General features: G+C 54.5%; 1 protein-coding gene across 2 annotated transcripts in view; it reads left to right on the top strand.

The window, feature by feature from the left end:
- The first annotated feature begins 3683 nt into the window (after positions 1-3683).
- The window catches only part of Sp2 (Sp2 transcription factor), a 23655-nt gene continuing 6182 nt past the window's right edge, over positions 3684-21156 (top strand). The window contains exons 1-3 of one of the 2 annotated variants that reach the window (XM_023718182.1): positions 3684-4513; positions 17478-17551; positions 18405-19382. In XM_023718182.1, coding sequence (XP_023573950.1) covers positions 4507-4513; positions 17478-17551; positions 18405-19382 — 1059 coding nt within the window. In that variant the 5' untranslated portion in view covers positions 3684-4506. Of the gene's footprint in view, positions 4514-12370; positions 12541-17477; positions 17552-18404; positions 19383-21156 lie in introns of those variants that run through there. The other variant, XM_004633671.3, reaches the window with a different exon arrangement.

Raw genomic sequence — 21156 nt, 5'->3', positions numbered from 1 at the left:
GGCAAGGATGGCTAGGAAAGTCTTCCCTAGAGGGAGAGAGAACAGAAGTGCACTAAGAAGGCCAGAGGAGAGAAAGTGGGTCGCAGAGGTTTCTGGGAAATCTTTTTTTTTTTTTTTTTGGCGGAACCAGGGCTTGAACTCAGATTCTTGCGTTTGCCAGGCAAGCGCTTATCCTACTGAGCCATCTCCCCGGCCCCTCTGGGAAATCTTTAAGTCCGCAGGAGCCATCTTTAGAAGGCTGACAGGGTTGGGTGTGGTGGCGCAGCCTGTGATCCCAGCTCTCAGGAGGCTGAGGCAGGAGGATCATCTCGAGTTTTAGGCCAGCCCTAAAAGGCAGAGGGGAAGGAGAAGTGAAGTGGTGGAAGGGGCTGGCCAGGAAAACGAAGCATGAATAGGACAGTCATTCAGCCAACAAACATGTACCACCCACCCACTACCATGGGCCAGTGTGCTGTGAATAGAAGGTGGAGTGGTAGGCAAGGCAAACCTGGGAGGCAGATGCAGCATACACATTTGTAATCCCAGCTACTTGCGAAGTTGAGGCAGGAGTAATGGAGGATGGCAAGTCTGAGGCCAGCGAGGGCCACTCAGTGAGACACTGTCTCAAAATCAAAAGGGCTGGGGACGTAGCCCAGTGGTAGAGCCTCTAAAGAGTCGCTCTGCAAATCAGAAGTGGGGAGAAGGCGACAGCTGGAAGAGGAGGCTAACGGCAGGGGGAAGATGCAGCTGGGAGCTCCCGGAGCTGTGGCGGTGCCAAGCTGGAGACTGAGCTGGAAGGAAGGATGGACAGAGGACCTCGGCAGGTAGGGAGGGGCGTGGGGATGGGCGGGGCAGGGCGGGCACCCAGCAGAGGCTCTTCGGGCCAGGACAGCCTGTCCCTAAGGCACTTTCTCACTAGGTACCTGGCTTCCTGGGATGAGACAAAGACTTCAGAATCTGCTGAAAATACCAGGTGTGCTGGCACACGCACGCGTAAGTCCCAGTACTGGGGAAGCTGAGGCAGGAGGATCACCCAGAGCTCACTGCCAGCCTGTGCCACACAGCGAGACCCAGGTTCAAAAAACCAAACAGCTGGGAGTATAGCTCACTGGCACAGCACATGCCTGGCAAGTATGAGGTCCTGAGTTCAAAACACAAAACAGTAACATAGCTAAGAAGGAAGGGCAAAGCCACTGGAGTAATTCCCAAGCCCTGGTGAAGCCCTCCAAACCCGCACCCTGTCCCCCCATCTGGGAGCACACTGCGGTCTTCCTGACAGGGCTCCTGGGGTGGGAGAAGCTGTGACCATCAATTCTGTCCCAGAAGTCTGGCAGTGGCCCAGCACGACAGGGCAGCCCTGTCACCTGTCAGGCCAGCCCCCACCCCCTCCAGACAGCTCAGTCACCTGAGTCAGTCACAGAACCTGGTGGAGTCCTTGGCTTAACAGTGAAGCAGTCAATTTGTTTTTTTTTTTGTTTTTTTTTAAACATTTTATTTTTTTCTTTATTATTTTTTTTTAATTTTTTTTATTTGTTTATTTATTTATTGTGTGTGTGTGTGAGTGGCCAGCTCAGCCCACCAGGGGGCGGTGCTGGTTAGCATGTGGTGCTGGGGATTGAACCGCGGTCCCTGTGCTTTGCTAAGCTTGTTCTAAGTAGGTGCTTTAGACCACTGAGCCATCTCACCAGCCCCGAAGCAGTCAATTTGAAAACTGGCTCTCGGCAGAATGTTTGGCCTTTATAAATAAGACTTGCCCCAAATAGAGTAATTGCATGCAAATATTCATTTTTTTTTTTTTTTAACACTTCCTAACCAGGAGAGTGACATCCCTTCCTAGCCCGTTTGAGACAGGGTCTCACTGCACAGTTCAAACTGGCTTTGAACTCACTGTGTACCCCAAGCTGGCCTCAAACTCAAAGCAATCCTCCTGCCTCAGCCTCCTGAGGGCTGGGGTCACAGGCAGGTGTGACCTTGCCTGTCTGCTATCCTTTATCTTTCAAAGGCTAACGCTGATCAAGGAGACCAATAATGTGCTGCACAGTCAGCAGTTTGCCTCACTTTTTTTTGTGTGTGTGGAATTGGGGATTGAACTCAGGCCCTTGCACTTGACCGGGAAGTGCTTATTCCACTGAGTCATCTCCCCGGCCCTTCACATGTGTTTTTTATTTGATTTTTTTGTGGCACTGGGAATTGAACCCAGTACTTCACACTGAACTACGCCCCCAACTCCTTTTATATTGCTTTGTATTTTGAGACAGGGTCTCACTTTCTTTTTGTGTATGTGTCCTTTTGAGGTAGGGTCTTACTGTGCAGTTCATGCTGGATTTGAGCTCACTTTGTTGCCCAAACTGGTCTTGAACTCGCATGGATCCTCCTGCCTCAGCCTCCTGACTGCTGGGATTACAAGTGTGCACAACCACCCCTGGCTTGCACACCAACCCTTCCTGCCAGTACTTTTCAAACTGCCACGGTCAAGAAAGAAAAGACCTAAGTTAGAATGACTCTTTTTTTTTTTTTGGCTGGCTCAAGCTGCCTGAAGGGTGGGTCTGGTAAGGCCGGTGGAGTTGGGATCAAACAGGGTATCCTGTGCCTGACTGCATTTGCATGAGCAGGGGCTTAAACAACTGTGCTAACCGGAAGGCCCCCTGCAAAAGACATAAATTAGAAGAGGAAGGGAAGGAGCAAAACAGGATGGGATAAAACATCTATGGATGCTAAAAGCCTACCTATAGAATGCTTGCCCTCCACACAAGCAGGCCTTGCTTTCACGCCCCAGCCCTGCAAAAACAATAAGTTCGGGGCCTTGATTTCATTCCCAAAAATAAACAATGTAAGTATCGTTTCAGGAAACTGTGCCACGCAGTCCCATACAAATGTGCTGGATCAGGATGCAAAACGCATTAGCTCACTGCAGGGAGCTGCGTGACACGGCCACCGCGTGTGGGGTGTGGCGGCGCGGCCTCTCTGCAGATGAGAGCGCCGTGCTCAGGTAGTTTCAGTGCCCTGCCTAAGTGGGATGTGCAAGTCTGGAGGCCAGGCTGGTCTGAAGCCAGGCAAGGCGTCCCCAGGAGAGGCCTGCAAGGGAAAGAGAGCTAAGAGGTGCTTCTTCTCATCCTGAGAGCAAGTAGGGGTCTCCTGACTCCAGGGCACTCTGGGTCACTGCTTAATGCAGATTCCAGACACGTCCCAAAGTACCAAGTCTGACAGAGGAGGCCCTGGAATCTGCTTTTGTAAAGATTTCAAAAGCCTCTTGTCATCTAGCTCTCTAAAAGGATGAGGCAGGAGGATTTCTGAGTTCCGGGCCAGCCTGGGATACGCAGTGAGACCCTATGTAAAAAAAAAGTTCACCCCTCTTTCCTTTTTTTTAAATTTTTTTTTTTTTCGGAACTGGGGATTGAACTCAGACCCTTGCACTTGCCAGGCAAGCACCTATTCTACTGAGCCATCTCCCCAGCACCCCCCCTTTTTTTTTTTAAATGAACAATATATTTATTGGGGGAAAGAAAGCTCCTGTACGAGAGAGGGACAGGAGGGGGGCCCCGAGCGGGTTATTTTCCCTCTTTCTCTTTTCGAGACAGTCTCTTTATTCATTTCAAACCTGAGCTCACTTTGTAGACCAGGCTGGTCTCGAACTAGCAATGATTCTCCTGCCTCTGCCTCCCAAGTACTGGATGACAGGCGTGCATCACCATGCCCGACCAAAAAAAAAAAAAAAAAGTTCAGATGACTCCGTTTGGGTGTCAAGGATAAGGGATCGCGCGGGGGAGGGTGGATACTGTAACCTGGTGAGAATTAAGAGGGGCTTAGCTGATACGAGGAAAATCCCATTTCGGATATGTCGCGCAATCCCGGCTTCCGCTATGGTGTCGGGATCCAGGGCCTCACTGTACAAAGTCGCCTCTTCCAAAGAGATGGCGGCCGAAGGACGGAACAGAGGATGGTGCCTGTCCACTCCCCAGACAGCGGGTCGAGAGGACCCGCACACAGACACCTAAGCCTTGCCGCACCTGGCCGAGACTGCTCAGAAGGTGCAGGGTATGCTTTTTATAGGGCATTGCTCGCCCTCATCCTGAGGACTTCTGATTGGCTTTAGGGTAGATCTATCACTCGTCTTTTGGGTTAGAGGTGGGGGGAAGGTCAACCGCGACCAATGAGGAAACACTCCTCAACTAAGCCCCTCCCAGCCTCGCTTCCTGTTGCTGTCCATCAGCCACCCTGTAGGCGGGACTTTACCTCCCGCCAGTTGGCTGGAGAGAGCGTCTTTCATTTCTTAGTAGGTTTCCGGTTGGTAATTGATGCCGTCCATCAGTGACAGTTCAGAGTCCTATTGGTCAGATCAACGTCGCTCTAGATACCTCTTCTTGATTGGTTAGTAGTGCTGTCGGTCCCCAGTGTACCGAACGCTTATTGGCGGGCGCTGCCGTCGCTCGGGCGGTGGCGGGCTCCGGGATTGGCGGGCGCTAGGCGGGCGGTGTCAGGCTCTCGGTGGCGGCGGAGGCGGCGGAGGCCAGGGAGGAAGATGTCGTAATGAGCGGTGGGTCCTGGCCTCTGCCGGCGGGGTCTTGCCGACCCTTGAGGGTCGGCAAGACTGGCAGAGGCCACGGGGAGGGGAAGCCGGATCCGAGGGTTCCTCCCTGGATCTGGACCGGGCGCCGGGGCCCGGTCGCGGGAGGGGCGGGGGAGGGAGGATTCCCGCCCGGAGGAGGAGCGCGGCTGGCCGGCCGGGCGGAGGCACCCGGAAGGGGGCGTTCGACTCCCCGCCCCCTCGGAGCCCGCGGGGCGGGAGAGAGGCGCTTCCGGGGGCTGGTGCCAGTAGCGGGCACCGGGCGCGGGCCTTGGCCGGGTCGCCTCCGCGCCACTGTCTCCGGGGACAGCGCCTGGGGCGGCCTCGAGCGGGCGCCCGACACCATGCGGACTCGCCGTGCGCTCGGGGCCCCAGCAGCGATCAGGGCCCTGGGGAGTGCAGAGAGGGGCGAGGGAATGCAGGAAGTTTCTACGGGCCAGCCAGCCAGACGGGCACGGCTGGGCGTGGACTCCAGCCTGCTTACCACCGCTTCCCAGTCGGGAGCCGGGGTCAGGGCAGGAGGATGCGCCCGGGGCGAGTAGCTCTGGGCCTGGGTCTGCGGAGTGGGCAAAACTTTCCTGCTTACAAGTTTGTACTTGAATCTGTGAGCCTCCAGCTAGGTATCCGCAAGTTCTTAGAATTCTGAGAAGCTTGAGAGCTTGTTGACAGAGCTCCTGGTCTCTGATGTCCCTCAGGGAGACCACTGAAATCACAAAGCCCAGAGCAACCTGAAAGGGTGACTTCAGAAATAAAATAGATGTTTTCTTCCTCCACCTCGCTTCTGTTCCTATTGCTGACTTCATGGTTCTCAGCTTCCTACCGTTGCATCTTGGTTTGTTTCCTTTCAAGTTTTCTTTAAAATCTTTTATTTATGTACGTACTTGGTAAAGAGTCTCACTACGCAGCTCAGACTTGTGATCTTCCTGTTTTCAGCCTTCCCAGCCTCCGAAGTTAAAGGCTACAAGTCGTGCGCCACCATGCCTGGTTTTGGTGGCCGGCGCCTTGCCTGTCTGGCACACCAATCAAACCCGGGTCCATGTGCTTGCCAGGCAGGCATTTAGACTGCTGAGCTATCTCCCCAGCCCAGTTGTGTTTTTGGGTTGTTTTTGTTTTTTTTGTGGTACTGGGGATTGAACTCAGGATCCTGTTCTTGCCAGGCAAGCAATTATTCTACTGAGCTATCTCCCTGGCCCCTCCCCAAATATGCTTTCTCCGGGCAACTGAGAAACCTGTCCTTACTACATTACTTGTTTTTTTTTTTTTGTTTTGTTTTGTTTTTTTTTTTGGTGGAACCAGGGATTGAACTCAGGCCTTGCGCTTGCCAGGGAAGCCCTTATTCCACCGAGCCATCTCCCTGGCCCCATTACTTGGTTTTGATTGTAATATCTTGTCAACTTTTTTTTTTTTTTTTTCGAGACTGGATCTGGTTGTAAATTTCATGCTGGCCTTGAACTCATTTTTGTAGCCCAGGCCATCCTCCTGCCTCAGCCTCTGAGTGCTGGGATCACAGGCTTGTACCACCATACCCAGTTTACCAGTTCAAATTTTGTTTGTTTGTTTTTGTAGTACAGGGTCTACAGGGCCTCACTACACAGATCAGGACAGTGAACCTCCTGTTTTTCAGCCTCCCAAGTGCTGTGATTACAGGCCTGCACCACCACGCCCAGTCTCTACCATCCCAAGGGGGTGGGCCACAGCAGGCAGGAGAATGGAACTCCAAGCAGTGCATTAATCCATTGAGCTATTTGGCTGGCTTTTAAATTGGTTTTGTTTGTTTGTTTGTTTGGCAGAACCAGGTTCTGAACTCAGGCCCTTGCACTTGCCAAGGAAGCGCTTATTCCACTGAGCCATCTCCCCAGCCCCTTAAATTGGTATTTTGATAAGATATTTAGGACTAGAAAGTTTAGTCTATTGGGCAGCTCACAATCTGTTGGGTCTCAGAGGGAATGATAGTGTCCAGACCACAGTCAGAATTTTGATTCCAAACACAAAGACGTGTGTTGTCTGTGATCTGGAGTGTAACCACGGTGCCTTGCTGTATGTGAAATTCTTGTGTTCAGTGAGCACTGGATCTGTCAGTGAGCCTGTCCTCTGGGCTGCTGGTCTCTATTCAGTGGCTTCTAACAGGCACTAATAACCTGTTGGAAATAAATTCTCATTGGCCAGGGCCTTGGCAAGTTCTGTCATTCTTCCCATTGGTTGTGCAGAGCCTTAGCCTCTTGTTAGAAGCAGCAATGACAGGGAAGGGAAAGCCTGACTGACCTAATGTGCACGGCTGAGGAGGCCCACGGAGAGTGCAGAATTGGATCTGCCTCTGAGAGCGCTTCTGGAGGAAAGGTGGCAGCACGCAGACTGGCCTTCCTCTTCTCTGACTCCATTAGTTTGGTCCTCCGGAGGCCTGTCCAGGGGTGCGAAGCAGCAGCAAGAGCTCAGCAGGTGTCTGGGTAAAGGAGCCCGTGGTGCTCCAGCAGGTAGTTCGGTTTGCTCTCTTGACCTTGAACTTAATGCGTCAGGTGGTTAATAGCGACCTTTTGGAGAAGTTCTAGGGCCCCTTTATACCAAGCAGCGAGCTGTCCTTTATTAGTAGTATGTGGCAATTCTTTATTGCCTAACCAGGGCTCTTACATTTTCAGTTTTTTGCTTTGTTTTTGTTTCTTGAAATAGGGTCTCAATAGGTAGTTCAGGCCTTCCTTGAACTCACTGTGTATGTAGCCCAGGCCAGCCTCAAACTGCTGCAGCTCACTTCCCTGGGTGCTGGGATTGCAGGCATGGACCACCATGCGCAGCTTTATGATGTTTTAAAACTTACTGCAGCCAGTAGACTTCGGATTGAGTTGGTTCAGCAGTCTTCTCGACCTAGCCCACTCCTGCTTCTGTGCTGGCAGGGTGGAACGTTCTGTACCCCTCCCCCTTCTCCATACACATACATCCTGCTTCCAAACATTGAAACATCTAGGAATCATTTTGGATCAGGTGAGCGATGGCCGCAGAATGAAAAAGACAGAGATGGTGCTTTAAAGGTTATGTGGAGCTTGGACAGTTTAGGGAGGCAGCGGTCATCTTTGCTTTCATAGGATCAAGGCTCCAATCTTAAGCGGGTTTTTTTTTTTTTTTGGTCTGTTTGAGACAGGGTCTTGTGATGCAGTTCAGACTGGCCTTGAACTCTGCAGGGATCCGCTTGCCTCAACCACACCAGGCTTCTGAGGCTTCCTCATAGGCTCTAAATTTAGTAAAATCTCTTTGGAGGACTCATCCTTTCCTAGGGTTTATGGTATACAACATCTGAAGTGTCCCTCTGGAGGCTGAGGGCATCGTGACTTTTTTTTTTTTTTTTGGTAGAACCAGGGATAGAACTCAAGGCCTTGCACTTGCCAGGCAAGTGCTTACTCTACTGAGCCGTCTCCCCGGCTCCACATCGAGGCCTTTTTTGAAGCGCTCTGTACACAGGGGCTGCTCTCCACAGGCTGGCTCTGGCCAGCTGATACTGGGCTGAGAGGCGGACGCTGGAATGCACGTGTTGGTTTTCCCCTTTGCTTTCATGGTTGATCTTAGCCCACAGGTTGAGAAGCAGGTCCCCTTTGCTTTTGTTTTGCCACACCTTGTGGGATTCTAACCCCACTGCAGGAGAGAGAAAATCTGTTTTTCTTTCATCAGTCCAGCACTCTGGATCTCTGCTTCTGAAATAAACTTGAAATTTTCTCTTACATTGCTCATCATTACCAACAGTCCTAGTTTTTGTGTTTTTCGTTATTGGCAATTAAACGCAGGGCCTTTGGACAGAGCAACATCCCCAGCCTTTTTGGGGGGAGGGTGAGAGGATCTTGCTGTGTAGCCCAGGCTGGCCTTGAGCTTGGGGAACAGCTTCTTCCCTTAGGAATTAACAGGTGTCCTGGGATTAACAGGTGGGTGTCACTACGCTGGACCCCGAGCCCTTTTATTTATTTATTTAGTTAGTTAGTTAGTTAGGTTCAGGGGATCAAACTCAAGACCTTGAACTTTCTAGGCAGGCGCTTATGCTGCTGAGCTGTCTCCATGGCCCAAAGTATTTGGGTTGTTTGTTTTTGTTCCCTCAACCCTTTAAAAAAAAACCCTTTTACTAAAACTTTTATTATTTTTTAGTTTGAGACGGGATCTTGCCAAGTTGCTGGGGCAGTGCTTGAACTTCTGATCTTCCTGCCTTAGCCTCCCAGAGCGCGGCTACCATAGGTGCATCCAGCCAGTTTATGTAGCCTGACCAGGATTTTTTGGGGGAGCTCACTCTATCCTCCTTTTTATTTTATAGTTTACTAGTACATACGTGTAGTATATGATATTTATCTTTCTTGTGGGAAGCTGACACACGGACATAACATTAATTTGTCTCCCCTCGTCCCAGGCGAGCCCTTTATTGCCGGGTTCATCCCAGCCTGCCAGCAGGTCTTTTTGGGAGCAGCTCTTTCTTAGGATCCTGGGTGGAGAGGTCTCCCTTTGCTGTCAGCAGGGGTTGGAGCAGGGTGCCCTGAGGAGAGAGTGGAACCCCGCAGACTGCAGGGAGCTGTTGAGGTTGCCCCAGGAGATGCACCAGCTGCGCCGGGCTGGGCGGTTCTGGGTGACAGACTGTGAAATGCCAACTGGCCCAGGTGCCAGCTCGGTGTTGGCAGAGCACTGTGGGGAGCCGGGCCTCCCCATGTGTCTCTGGGTGCCCCAAGGCTGCACTGCAGGGGTCCTGGCTGCACTGCAGGGGTCCTGGCGCTGCTCCTGAGTGGAGGCCGCGGGCAGCCAGGCATCCAGGCAGGGTAGGCCGTGCCCTGGGTTCCTTCGCCCAGTGCTCACTCCGAGCTGCTTGTTCCCTGCTTGTACCTTTGTGCAGAAGCTTTGTGGATTGATCTGCTCCGTGCCAGGTGTCCTGAGGTAGCAGCTTGGCCCAGCATGGTGACTTAGTTTGTTAGGTGGCCTTTTTGTTTTTTTGAGACAGAGTCTCACTACGTACGTAGTCCTCTCTGGCCTTGGACTACATCAGGCTGCCCCCGCCCACCCCCCCAGCTGGGATTATGGGCCTGGCTGCCAGGCCTGGCTGTTAGGAGGCGTTTTGGCCATGGGGTGTATGGCTTGGGTGGAGCCCGCAGGTAGGGCCTTGGGGTTGCGCATGTTGTCGCCCTGGAGCTTCTTTAGGATTGCCATCTCTGGTGCACACGGCCGAATTGCGGAGTGAACAGAGACAGCAAGGGGTGGGGGTGTCTGTGATCACTACAAAATGTCAGCCCCATGGGTGTCCAATTGGACATCTCAGACCAGCCAAGAAAAACTACCAGAACTTGTTCCAGTCCTCCGAAGAGTCCTTGGGACCCGGGATCCAAGCCCCGGGCGGGCGGACGCACCCCTTGTGGCGTGAGTCACAGTGCGCATGCCCAGCAGAGGCTGCATGGTCTGCATAATGAGTTTTCAAGGGGAAAAGTGGATCCGCTGGCTTTTGCCTTTCCTTTCCTGTTCATTAGGACAGAACATTGAGGCTTAATGTTCTTTTACCTGAAAAAAGCTTTGAGCAGTTCCTGGGACCCTTGGGCGGGGCAACATGTTCTCTCCTCCAGCTGTTCCCCTTCCGGTGGAACACTGAGTCCAGGCAGGATGCAGACTGCAAGGTGGCCCCCTGGGGAGAGGAGTTGTGGGCGGAGACCGAGGTGGAGGTAGAGGGGCCTTTGTGTTCTTTATCTTTGTGGTTGGTCTACTGTGGGTGTGGCGAGAGGTGTGTTGATGTGTGTGGCCTGAGGGGGTTTCAAACCTTACAGGGTCCTGCTTGAGAGCTGGGGAGTAGAGACTCGCAGGCCCGGGTGTCCCCCCCCAGGGATGGGACCAGCTGAGTTAGGACCTGACCTGTGGAGTGGATCCTCACCCCAGCCAGGAGGTGCAGACTGACAGGTTTTCTCCTTCCCTTCTTAAGCTCCTGTTTCCTTTCTGCGCCCCTGCATTCCTGCAGGATTTGTTAATGCCTCACTTTATTCAACAAAGCCATGTTTTTGTGGTATTGGGGCTTGAACTGGGGACTTTGCACTTGCCAGGCAGACGCTCGCTTATGCCACTGAGCTATCTCCCCAGCCCTCAATGAAGCTATATTAAGCACCAAGCACCGGATGCAGTATGTCCTGGCCCTTGGGGCCCATCAGTAAGAAGTGCTTACCTTACCTTGGGAGTGCCTGTTCTCAGTGGGAGACAAAGCTCATAGGTATTTGTTAGAAAGTTAGAAGCTTCACTTCCCTGGTAAGCACAGGGGCCTGAGTTCAATACCTGGTTCCACAAAAAAAAAAAAAAAAAAGAAAAAAGAAAAAGAAAGTTACAAGCTTCAGGGTAAAGACTGAAAAAGCTGGGCATGGATGCCTGTAATCCTGGGCCAGCAGGAGAATCGCAGCAAGTGGCAGGCCAGCCTGGCTACGCAGTGAGACCCTGCCTTGGAAAACAAGACATAAGAAAAAGAGCGAGGGCAAGAAAGAGGTGTGTGGGAGCGGGCAGGTCACATAGGGTGACAGGGAAGGTGCAAAGAGAAGGTGACACAGCAGTGAGCCCTGCAAGAGGGGAGACTCCTGAGCCAGCCCCAGGTGGAGTAAGGCAGCGCTTGCACTGCCCACGTGAGGGGAGACACTGCCGGAAGCCAGAGTTCGACCCAATCAGCCGGCACAAAGTGCTGACCAGCTCCTGCAGTCTTACAGAATACTGTGCTGGAAAAGAGGATGCTGATTGGCCATATGGGTGGGGTTGAAAAGCCACCAGGTCAGCCTCTGGGAGCCAGGAGATTGTGTTGGAGGAGGAGAGGAAGAAGGCATGGTAGCTCACAGAGGACATGTTTCCTTTTGGTGAAATTGCAGGTGCACAGGAAGGCTGTGGGCTGAGTCGCCCAGAGGTGAGGATAATGAAGACCAGAGGTGAAAAAAACATGGGCGGGCAGAGTCGAGCATCCCAGCTTTTCTTTTTGTAGTTTTTGGAACGAGGTCTTGCTTTGTAGTCTGGGTCCGCTTTGAGCTCACTGAGGCCAGCTCAGGCTGGCCTCAAACTCATGGGGATCTTCCTGCCTCAGCCTCCTGAGTGCTGGGGTGTAAACATGCACCCTCTTGCCCGGCCACCTGGGTCCCCTTTCTCATACAGTGAAACCAGTTCTGTCCCTGGCTGCTACGATGGTGGCCATGGTTGCTGGAGTCTGTAGCCTGGAGTCTTTCACAACCCGCTTGTTCCCTCCGCACAGGCTGATTCGTTAGCCCAAGTTCAGCTTACCATGAGTACAGCTTTGTTCTCAGACCAGCCATGGCTTGCTTCTCCACTGTACTTCCAGCCCTCAGTTCTTCCGGGCAGGCGACTGGGAAAGCCTGGCCCTAGAAACTGCAGTGCTGGCTCCTGGCCCGCCCTGGCTGACCAAAATAGCCACAGAAGAGCTGTTTGAGTGTTGAGTCCTCTGGAAATACCGTGAGAAGGGCCTGAGCCAAGAGGTAGGAGCCCAGAGGCCAAGCCAAGTACCCCAGGCCTGGGTGTGGGCTGGGCGAGTTCCTCCCAGGCCCTGGGGGGAGAACTTCCAACAGCCTGCAGTTGCACACCAGGCCCCTTCTCTCTCTCATTTCTTCAAAAGATTTTTCCAGGAGCAGTCAGTGGTGTTCTGCCATCAGAGGTGTAGGCCCGAGGCAAAGCACCTGCCAGCACGAGGTTCAAGCCCCGGCCCCACAAAACAAAAGCTAGTCGGGCATGGCTGTGCAGGCCTGGATTTCCAGCTGCTCAGGAGGTTGAGGCTGGAGGGTCACATTTTCAAGTCAGTTTGGGCAACTTGGCTAGACCCTTTGTCAGATGTAAGAAGGACTACAGCGCTGCATCCCCCTGGGTTCAACCCCCAACAAGAGAAAAGAGAAGGTTTTCCCAGTGAACTGACCTTGGGGTGCCTGCTCTCTCCTACCCAGTGAGCAGCAGCGAGGACCAGGATGTGTCCCCGGGGCAGTGAGGTCCTCAGCTCCAGGCATGGGGTCACCAGAGCCCTTGTGGCACAAGTAAGAGCGGAGTGGAGGAGATGGGAGGGAGCCCAGAGCCCGGTGGCTGTGGGGAGGTAGGGAGGACGGCAGGGCGGGCAGAGACCGGTCTGGCTTCCTGGTTTAGCAGAGGAGCACCTAGAAGCCCGGGACCTAACGGGGAGCCAGGGCGGGGCTGATGGAGTTCCATTTTCCACAGATTATTTCCTCCAGATTTGGAGAGGCTGCGGGGATGAGGCCTTAGGACGAGGTGGGGTTCGCGATGAAGCCGGGTGAGGCTGGGAGGCTGCTGGTCTGCCGGGGAAGAGTGGGGCAGTGGCCCCTGCTGTGCAGTGAGCAGCGTAGCTCCCCTGTGAGCGCTAGGTGCAGGCAGACTCGGCCGCCAGGGGGCGTGGTGCGCGACGTCGTCCCGGAGGATCGAATGGGTGGCTAAGTCCTAACTCGTGGGGTCCAGAAAGCCCTCCAAGATGTGACGGACCTGTTACTAGACAGCCGCCAAGGACTAAGCGGCCAGACAGCCTGAGACCCGAGGGTGAAGTGGCTTCAGGGGTGCTAGGGTGAGGGAAGGGTGTAGTGATAAAGGCTCTTCCGGAGCTGGGAGGGATCCCAGCTCAGTGGAGGGAAGGGGGGACAGGGCGGGCCCCAGAAGAGGCGTGGGTCTGACACAGCCGTACCTGGCTGAGGAAGCCTATCCCTCAGAGGGCAGAGGGGAGCGGGCGGGCGAGCCCCTAGGGAGCTTGCTGCAGGAGGGAGTGATGAGGACCTGGACCGGGATCTGGCGGCTGCCCAGGTGCAGGGTCCTGACCTCGCTGTGCAAGGGAAAGGGAAGGAGGAACCCACCAAGGGGTCACCCCCCCAAAGAAGGCTGTGCTGTGTGGAGAGGGAGCCTCGTGCTCCCGCTGCTTTTGCTTGTGTGGGACTGAGCTGCCTTTCAGTGTGGGGAAAGGAAATTGAGGTGCGGGCCCAAGGGTCACCCAGCATCACTGGGGCTGGGCGATGTCCATAGTGTGGTAAAATACCCCTCAGGTGGCAGAGCCAAAGACGCACGGCTCTTGGGGACTGTGCACCACCCCTACGCAGCAGCGTTTCATAGACCACATCAGTTGCCACCATCAACACAGTCCTGCCTGTCAAAACGGTGGGAGTGGTCTGAGCGGTCTTAGAGCCATGCCTCGCAGCCTTTCCCGCCCTCATACATTGCCCAGCATGCCTTGACCAGGAAGGAGAGAGTTATGCACAGTTTAGGTCCAGATTGTGCGTTTTAAACATAACCTTCAAAGGGCGAGGCTAGTCCTGCAGTGCGTGTGCATGCCGGTCCTTACCCACTCTTCACTCTCAGACCTACGCAGTCTTCTCCCCCTTTTGTGGTGAATCCCAGGCCAGGGAGGCACTGGCTTGCTGCGATCACTCAGGCCTCAGGGAGCGGGCTGGGAAGGAAAATGAGGTTTGCAGAGGTGTGGCGCCTGGGTAGCGTGTGCGCTAACTTCTCAGCTCCAGGGTGCCTGTGACGGCAGGGGCCACAGGAGGTGATTCCCCAGAGGTGCTCTGGGACCCTCAGCTTTTTTTTTTTTTTTTTTTTTGGTGGAACCAGGGATTGAACTCAGGCCCTTGCACTTGCCAGGCAAGCACTTATTCCACTGAGCCATATCCCTGGTCCCTGCAGAGGTGCTCTGTCCGGTTGTTGGTGGACGATGTCTCTGTCGAGGCAGAGCTGCAAACCAATTCTAGCAAAATGAACTTGAGCTGGGAGAACCCCAGCCCTGCCAGCGACCCGCTGGCCTTGTGCTTTCATCCATAGCGGAATCTAGAAAGTAGAAATGCCTTTTTTTCTTTTTGCACCGCTGGACTTTGAACCTAAGGCCTCACAGGTGCCAGGCAAGGGCTGTACCCCTGGGCAACACCTCCTAGCCCTGGAAGGTATAAAAACCAGGTCCCCCTTTTCTGTTGTCTACATCCCATGGTTGACACACAGCTCCTGGCTTTGGTTAAATGATTCTGGAGGAAGGAGAACATTACCCCGAGGCAACGGAGTCCATCTTTTGAAAAAAAAAATTTTTTTAAAGGAAAGAGGGATTGCTTCCAGGCCTTCACACTGAGGCTCCCTCCCTAACCTTTTTTTTGTTTGTTTGTTTTTTGGCGGAACCAGGGATTGAACTCAGGCCCTTGCACTTGCCAGGGAAGCGCTTATTCCACTGAGCCATCTCCCTGGCCCCAATGATTTTTTTTTTTAAATTTTATTTATTTATTTTATTTTATTTTGTGTGTGTGTGTGTGTGTGTGTGGCCAGCTCAGCCCACCAGGGGGCGGGGCTGGCTGGCATGTGGTGCTGGGGGATTGAACCGCGGTCCACATGCTTTGCTAAGCTTGTTCTAAGTAGATGCTTTAGACCACTGAGCCATCTCACCAGCCCCCCAATGATATTATGAATCGATTTTTTTTTTTTTTTTTTTTTTTTTTTTTTTGCAGAACCAGGGATTGAACTCAGGGCCTTGCGCTTGCCAGGGAAGCGCTTATTCCACTGAGCCATCTCCCCGGCCTCCTCCCTAACCTTTTTTAAAATGTTCAGACAAGATTTCAAGAAGTTGGCCAGGCAGGGCTCAAAGTTGGCATCCTGGTGCCTCAGCCCGAGAGTGCTGGGATTATAGGTGAATGCCACCACTCCTGGCTTGAAGTTTTTCTATTCTATTGAATTGTAATCTTGCTTTAAAAAAAAAAGCCTGCTGCAGGCTCTTGCCTCACCCCCAGCCCTGTGTAGGGTGAGCGCTCAAAGCCTTCGTCCCAAGTTGCTGCTTCCCTCCAGCTGAAGACTGCACTCTCCAAAGTCCCTCGGAAAGGAGCCCGCTGTCCCTGTGGGCCTGCGAGTTCAGGGGCCAGGGCCTCTTCCTTGTCCTGTGACTGGATGTTTGGAAAGTCAGCCCAAGATTACAGTGGCTTTTGTTTTGGCAATCACATGGAGATTCTGCTGGTTCCTACTCAGCCTTGTGGCCAAGCTGGGGCTTTCCCTCAGTCCCGGTCCTGTACACGTGTGACGTGGCTTTACCCCAAGGGAGCGTGAGCTGAACCTCTAGGGAATGCCAGGACTGCTGTCCTTGCTGTCCTGGGAGGTGCTGGGCCAGCCCAGAGACCTTGGCACACCTCAGAGTGGAAGGTGTCCCTGCCTAGGGCTGCAGCCTGGGGGCTTCACACAGCACCCACCACTGGTTTTGTTTTGAGACTAGGTCTTGCCAAGTTGCCCAGGCTGCCCTTGAGTTTGCAGTGCGCCTCAGCCCCCGGTGTCACCAGGAGTACAGATGTGTGCCGCCATGCCTGGCTTACCTGCCAGTACTGTATTTCACTTGTTTGGTTTTGGTTTTCTAAGATAAGGTCTTGCAGTGTCAACCAGGACAGTCTTGAACTCACTTTGTAGCCCAGGTTGTTGCAGTCTTCCTGCCTCAGCCTCCCTAGTGCTGGGATTACAGGCACATTTGTACACTCAGCCTATTCCCCAAGGTCCCTCTTTCCTTCCTGGGTAACTGCAGTGCCTTTGGGTTATTTGCTGTAGGACCCCAAGGATGGGGCTGCAGGCAGCGTCAGCCTCTGCACGTCCTTGCAGTGGCTGGTGTCGGGAAGACCCCTCAGAGTGGACCTGGGCGTCTGTCCAGTTCCCATCTCAGGACCGCCTCCTCTGTGGAGCAGCAGAGGCAGTGGGAAGGCTCACACTGTCTCTGCCTGGCCGGGCCCTCTCGGCCTGTGCCCCAGCCTCGGCCGAGTGTTACCCTGCCGCATGTGTCCTGGGACTCCCGAGCCCTGGGACCCACAACTGCAAGGTTTTTGTAGATTCTTCCACTCAGTTCTCACGGCTTCCATTTTGCCTGTTTTCCTTCTAAATGAGGCTTACGTGCAGTGCAAAGATTCCTGTTGTCATTTCTTCAGCCCTCTTTATTTTCTTTTACTTAAAAGAGTACAGTAGGGTAAAGGGTTGTCCCCAGGGTTCACCAGGGCTGGCTTTCAGGACCCTGGCAGGTGCCCAAGCGTAAAGGTGCAGCAGTACCTTAGGCAGCATCCAGAGATAGACAGGATTGGGTTGGTTGGGGGTTTTTTGGTGGAACCGGGGATTGAACTCAGGCCCTTGCTCTTGCCAGGCAAGCACTTAGGTGTGGTTTATTATGTGATAGGGTTTCAAAGGTAGCCCAGGCTGCCCTTAGGTGCAAAGCAACCCTCCTGCCACAGCCCCGGGTGCTGCGATGACAGGCGAGTGTCCTCATGACCAGCTCCTGCACTGTATTTCACTCGCTCGTCACAGTGCCTGAAACAGGGTCAAGTGCTCTGTAAAGTTCTCTCCTGTAGGTTTGAGGGCGGTGACAGTGGAATATGTGCATGTCAGAACTAAGACGCCCTTTTTCTGCCCATTTCCCTTTGTGCTTAGTCAGATCGGCAGAAGTGCAAATTCCTTAAAGGGCCCCTGCGTCGCGTGGTGGTGCACACCTGCCATCCCAGCACTCGGGAGGCTGAGGCAGGAAGAGCACTGATTGTTCGAAGCCAGCCTAGGTTACATAGTGAATTTAAGTCCAGCCTGGACTACTTAACAAGACCTTGTTGTTTTCTCAAGGATCCCTCTGGACAGCTTAACACCCACCCCCCACAAAGAAAAAAGGACCCCTTTGCCCTAAGCCTTAGGAGAGAGGACAGAGGGGCCTAGTGTGGAGCCCCAGCCTCGCCTTCAGGACCAGATTGGTCGGAAGCTTGCCTTAGAGGAGACTTACCTGCCCCAGAGCTGGTGCCAGTTCAGTAAGGGCCAGGGTGCCCAGCAGGGAGGCCACAGCCGTGGGGCCCAGGGCAGGGCAGGACAGTGGAGAAAGCCCAGCCAGGGCAGCCTCCCCAGTGAGGGACCCTCCTGGAGGAGCAAGGCAGGTGGGAAGCCGAGGCTGGGGTTTCTCGTCATGAGTGTCCTGTGTGTCACATGCTCTATTCTTCCATAGACCCACAATCGAGTATGGCTGCCACCGCCGCTGTCAGCCCCAGTGACTACCTACAGCCAGCCGCTGCCACCCAGGTGAGTGTGCTGGGGCCCGCGCCAGGCCTGACCTGAGAGCCCATACCACTGTCTGAGGTGGCACAGTGGTAGTGGGGCTGAGGCTAGGTGGGCCCTGGCTCCTCCAGTAGGCCCACTGCCCCCAAGAGGGATGCAGAGGCCTCTTGCTGGGTTTGTTACTGCCGCCCTGCCTCCCACCAGTACTGGGGATTGAACCCAGAGTCTGGGCACTGGGCTGCATTGCCAGCCCTTTTAAATATTTATCTTGAGGCTGAGCGTGGTGCATGCCTGTAATCCCAGCACTTGGGAGGCTGAGGCGGGAGGATTTTTGCAAGTTCAAGACCAGCCTGTTTACTAAGTAAGCTCAAATCCAGCCTGAACTACAGGTTGAGACCCTATCTTAAGAGAGGCACACATGGGGCCAGGGAGATGGCTCAGTAGAATAAGCGCTTGCCTGGCAAGCCCAAGTGTCTGAGTTCAATCCCCGGTTCTGCAAAAAAAAAAAAAAAAAAGAGAGGCACACAGAGACAGAGACAGAGATTTTTGCAAAGTCATTATGTTGTCCAAGCTGGGCTCAAACTTGGCAACCCACCTCAGCCTCCTTGGGTGCTGGGATGGCAGGGGGGCACCCCCTGTGCCCATTCCCAGGGCCCCTCCCACCGCAGCGGGGCTGAGCAGCCCTCTCCCAGCCAGGAAGCCTCAGGGCTGGCCCTGGCTAGCACCCCCAGCCGTTTTCCCTCCTCCCGTTGCCCACCCTTGGGGGCCCACCAGGCCTCTGGAGCCCGGGCTGTGGGCCGCGGGCTCACTGAGGAGACACGGAGGTCAGGGCACCACCGACCTCGCGCCTCACGCCCGCCCCCACCTGTTTTCCCAGGACCCCCAGCCCTCGCCCTTGGCTTTGCTGGCTGCAACATGTAGCAAAATTGGGCCCCCAGCGGTGGAAGCAGCCGTGGCCCCTCCGGCGCCACCCCAGCCGGCGCCCCGGAAGCTGGTCCCCATCAAGCCTGCCCCCCTGCCGCTCAGCCCCGGCAAGAACAGCTTCGGCATCTTGTCCCCCAAAGGCAGCATACTGCAGCTCCAGGGCTCACAGCTGAGCGCCTCCTACCCCGGCGGCCAGCTGGTGTTCGCCATCCAGAACCCCGCCATGGGGGGCAAGGGGGCCCGCTCGGGCGCCGGCATCCAGTACCAGGCCGTCCCGCAGCTGCAAGTGGGCGGCACCCAGACCATCCAGGTGCAGCCGGGCCTCGCCAACCAGATCCAGATCATCCCCGGCGCCAACCAGGCCATCATCACGCCCTCGCCAGCCGGCCACAAGCCGGTGCCCATCAAGCCGGCGCCGGCCCAGAAGCCAAGCACGGCCCCCGCACAGAGTGGGGCCAACGTGGTGAAGCTGACGGGCGGGGGCGGCAACGTGACGCTCACCCTGCCGGTCAACAACCTCGTGAATGCTGCTGGGGACCCCGGGACCCCTGCCCAGCTCCTCGCCGAGAGCCCGCCTGCCCCACTGACCAAGACCACCAAGAAGGCCAGGAAGAAGGGGCTCCCCACAGTGCAGCCTCCGCCGCCCGTGGCTGTAGCCGAGCAGGTGGAGACCGTGCTGATCGAGACCACGGCGGACAACATCATCCAGGCTGGCAACAACCTGCTCATCGTGCAGAGCCCGGGCGGCGGCCAGCCCGCGGTGGTGCAGCAGGTGCAGGTGGTGCCGCCCAAGGCCGAGCCGCAGCAGGTGGTGCAGATCCCCCAGCAGGCGCTGCGCGTGGTGCAGGCCGCCTGCGCCACGCTGCCCACCGTCCCGCAGAAGCCGTCGCAGAACTTCCAGATCCAGACGGCCGAGTCCACGCCTACTCAGGTACTGCCCTCGGCCGGCCCGTCCTCCCCCAGGGCTCAGCGGGTTGTGTGGGCCGAAGGAGATACCGGGGCGCTTTGCTGGTGTGGGACTAGGTCTCACCTTGTTGTCTAGACAGTATGCAGACTCCGTCTGCCTGTCTCGGCCTTTCGAGTGCTGGGATTACCACCTGCCACAGATGAACACATCTTAATGATAAAGTTTGGGATTTTTGTTTTCTGTGGATCAAACCAAGCCCCTCATGTGTGGTAGGCAAGTCCTCTGCCACTGAGCTACCTCCTCATCCTAGTTTATTCTTTTATTTATGTAGTGTAAATATTAAGAAAAGCTCGCAGGAAGTAAAAAATTCCAGTCAGAACTGTAGAGCTTGGGGCGGGGATATAACTGGGTGGAGTGAGTGCCGGCCTGGCAAGCGTGAGGTCCCAAGTTGGGCCTCTGGTACTGCAAAAAATGAAGGTAAGAAACTGTAGAACTTGATGGGCATGGGGGCGCAAGCCTGTAATCCTAGCACACTAGGAGGCTGAGACAGGAGGATCTGTTGTGAGTTTAAGACCAGCCTGGGCTACAAAAAGTTCAAGGCCAGCCTGAACTGCACAGAGAGACCATATCTCAAAAAAGACGAAAGAAAAAAAACCCTATAGAACTTGATATAATGTAAAAAAAAAATGAAGCAAAAACTGCAGCCCACTGGGGAAAAAAAATGACAGGAAGTGCTTGATATCAGGAACTAAAATTGAGGTGCCCGTTGGTCTGGGACGTTAAGTTCAACAAGAATGTTCTTTTTGGCCTTTGCTACCTGGTACCTCTTTGCAGTTGCCTTGTTTGTTTTTGGTCTTTTTTAATTTTACTGTATTTTTTGGTTGAATTGTTTTTTTAGGCGAGGTTTACTTTTTGTTTATGGTACAAACGACCGAAGCCAGGGCTTCCAGCTTGCTAGGCAGGTGTTCTACCACTGACCCAGAGCCCTAGCCCCTCCCCCGTCCCTTTGGCGCTGTGCCACCCCCTGGTCCTGAGAGGGGGGCAGTGGGGGATTAAGGAGAAAGTACACACAGGCCCCCCAGGCTCCCGTGCCAAAGCCTCGGGATGGAGAGGTGTGGCTGTGTCCTTACTTACTGTGGAGGTAGCGGGAGTGCAGGCAGGGTCTGGGCGTTCTGCTGAGAATGCTGAAGAAACATTTGCGAGCTCTCCGTGCTGTAGTAAACAGCTTGTTCCCATGGCTCCTCCCTGAAACTCCAGGATCTTCCCGGGCTGGCCTTCCTCCAGCCCAAAGGAGTTGCCCTCGACCTTCCCCACAGCCCTGTGAGGCAGTTAAGCCCTTGTGTTCATGCTTCTTAAGTGCTAAGGGTGAGTTCCTGTCACAGAAGCAGAAGAGGAACTGCGGGTGGAGTTGCTGAGCCCCATAGGGTGTAAATGACAGGGGCCCCAGTCCCACCAGACCTTTAACTGCAAACCCCATACTCTTTTTTCCTTTGACTCTGTGGGACAAGCACTATCCTTGAAATTGGTGACCAGTTTTGTTTAGTATGGAAAGCTAGCTCCTGGTTGTGTGCATACGTAAGCTGCTGAGGAGGCGGAGGCACGCTAGGCGTGGTGGCCCATGCAGCAGTCGGGAGGCCAGGTCAGGACAATTGCCATGAGTTCCAGGCAGCCTGGGCTACGTAGCAAGTTCAAGCCAGCCTGTACTACGTAGTGAGACCCTGGCTTCAAAAAAAAAGGGCTGGGGGCTGGAGAGATGGCTCAGTGGTCTAAAGCAGCTACTTGGAACAAGCTTGGCAAA

The sequence above is a fragment of the Octodon degus genome, unplaced genomic scaffold, assembly GCF_000260255.1.
Source record: "Octodon degus isolate 3935 unplaced genomic scaffold, OctDeg1.0 scaffold00056, whole genome shotgun sequence".
NCBI classification, from domain to species: domain Eukaryota; kingdom Metazoa; phylum Chordata; class Mammalia; order Rodentia; family Octodontidae; genus Octodon; species Octodon degus.
The sequence above is the reverse complement of the archived record's forward strand: the minus strand, read 5'-3'. Positions and strand labels throughout refer to the sequence as shown.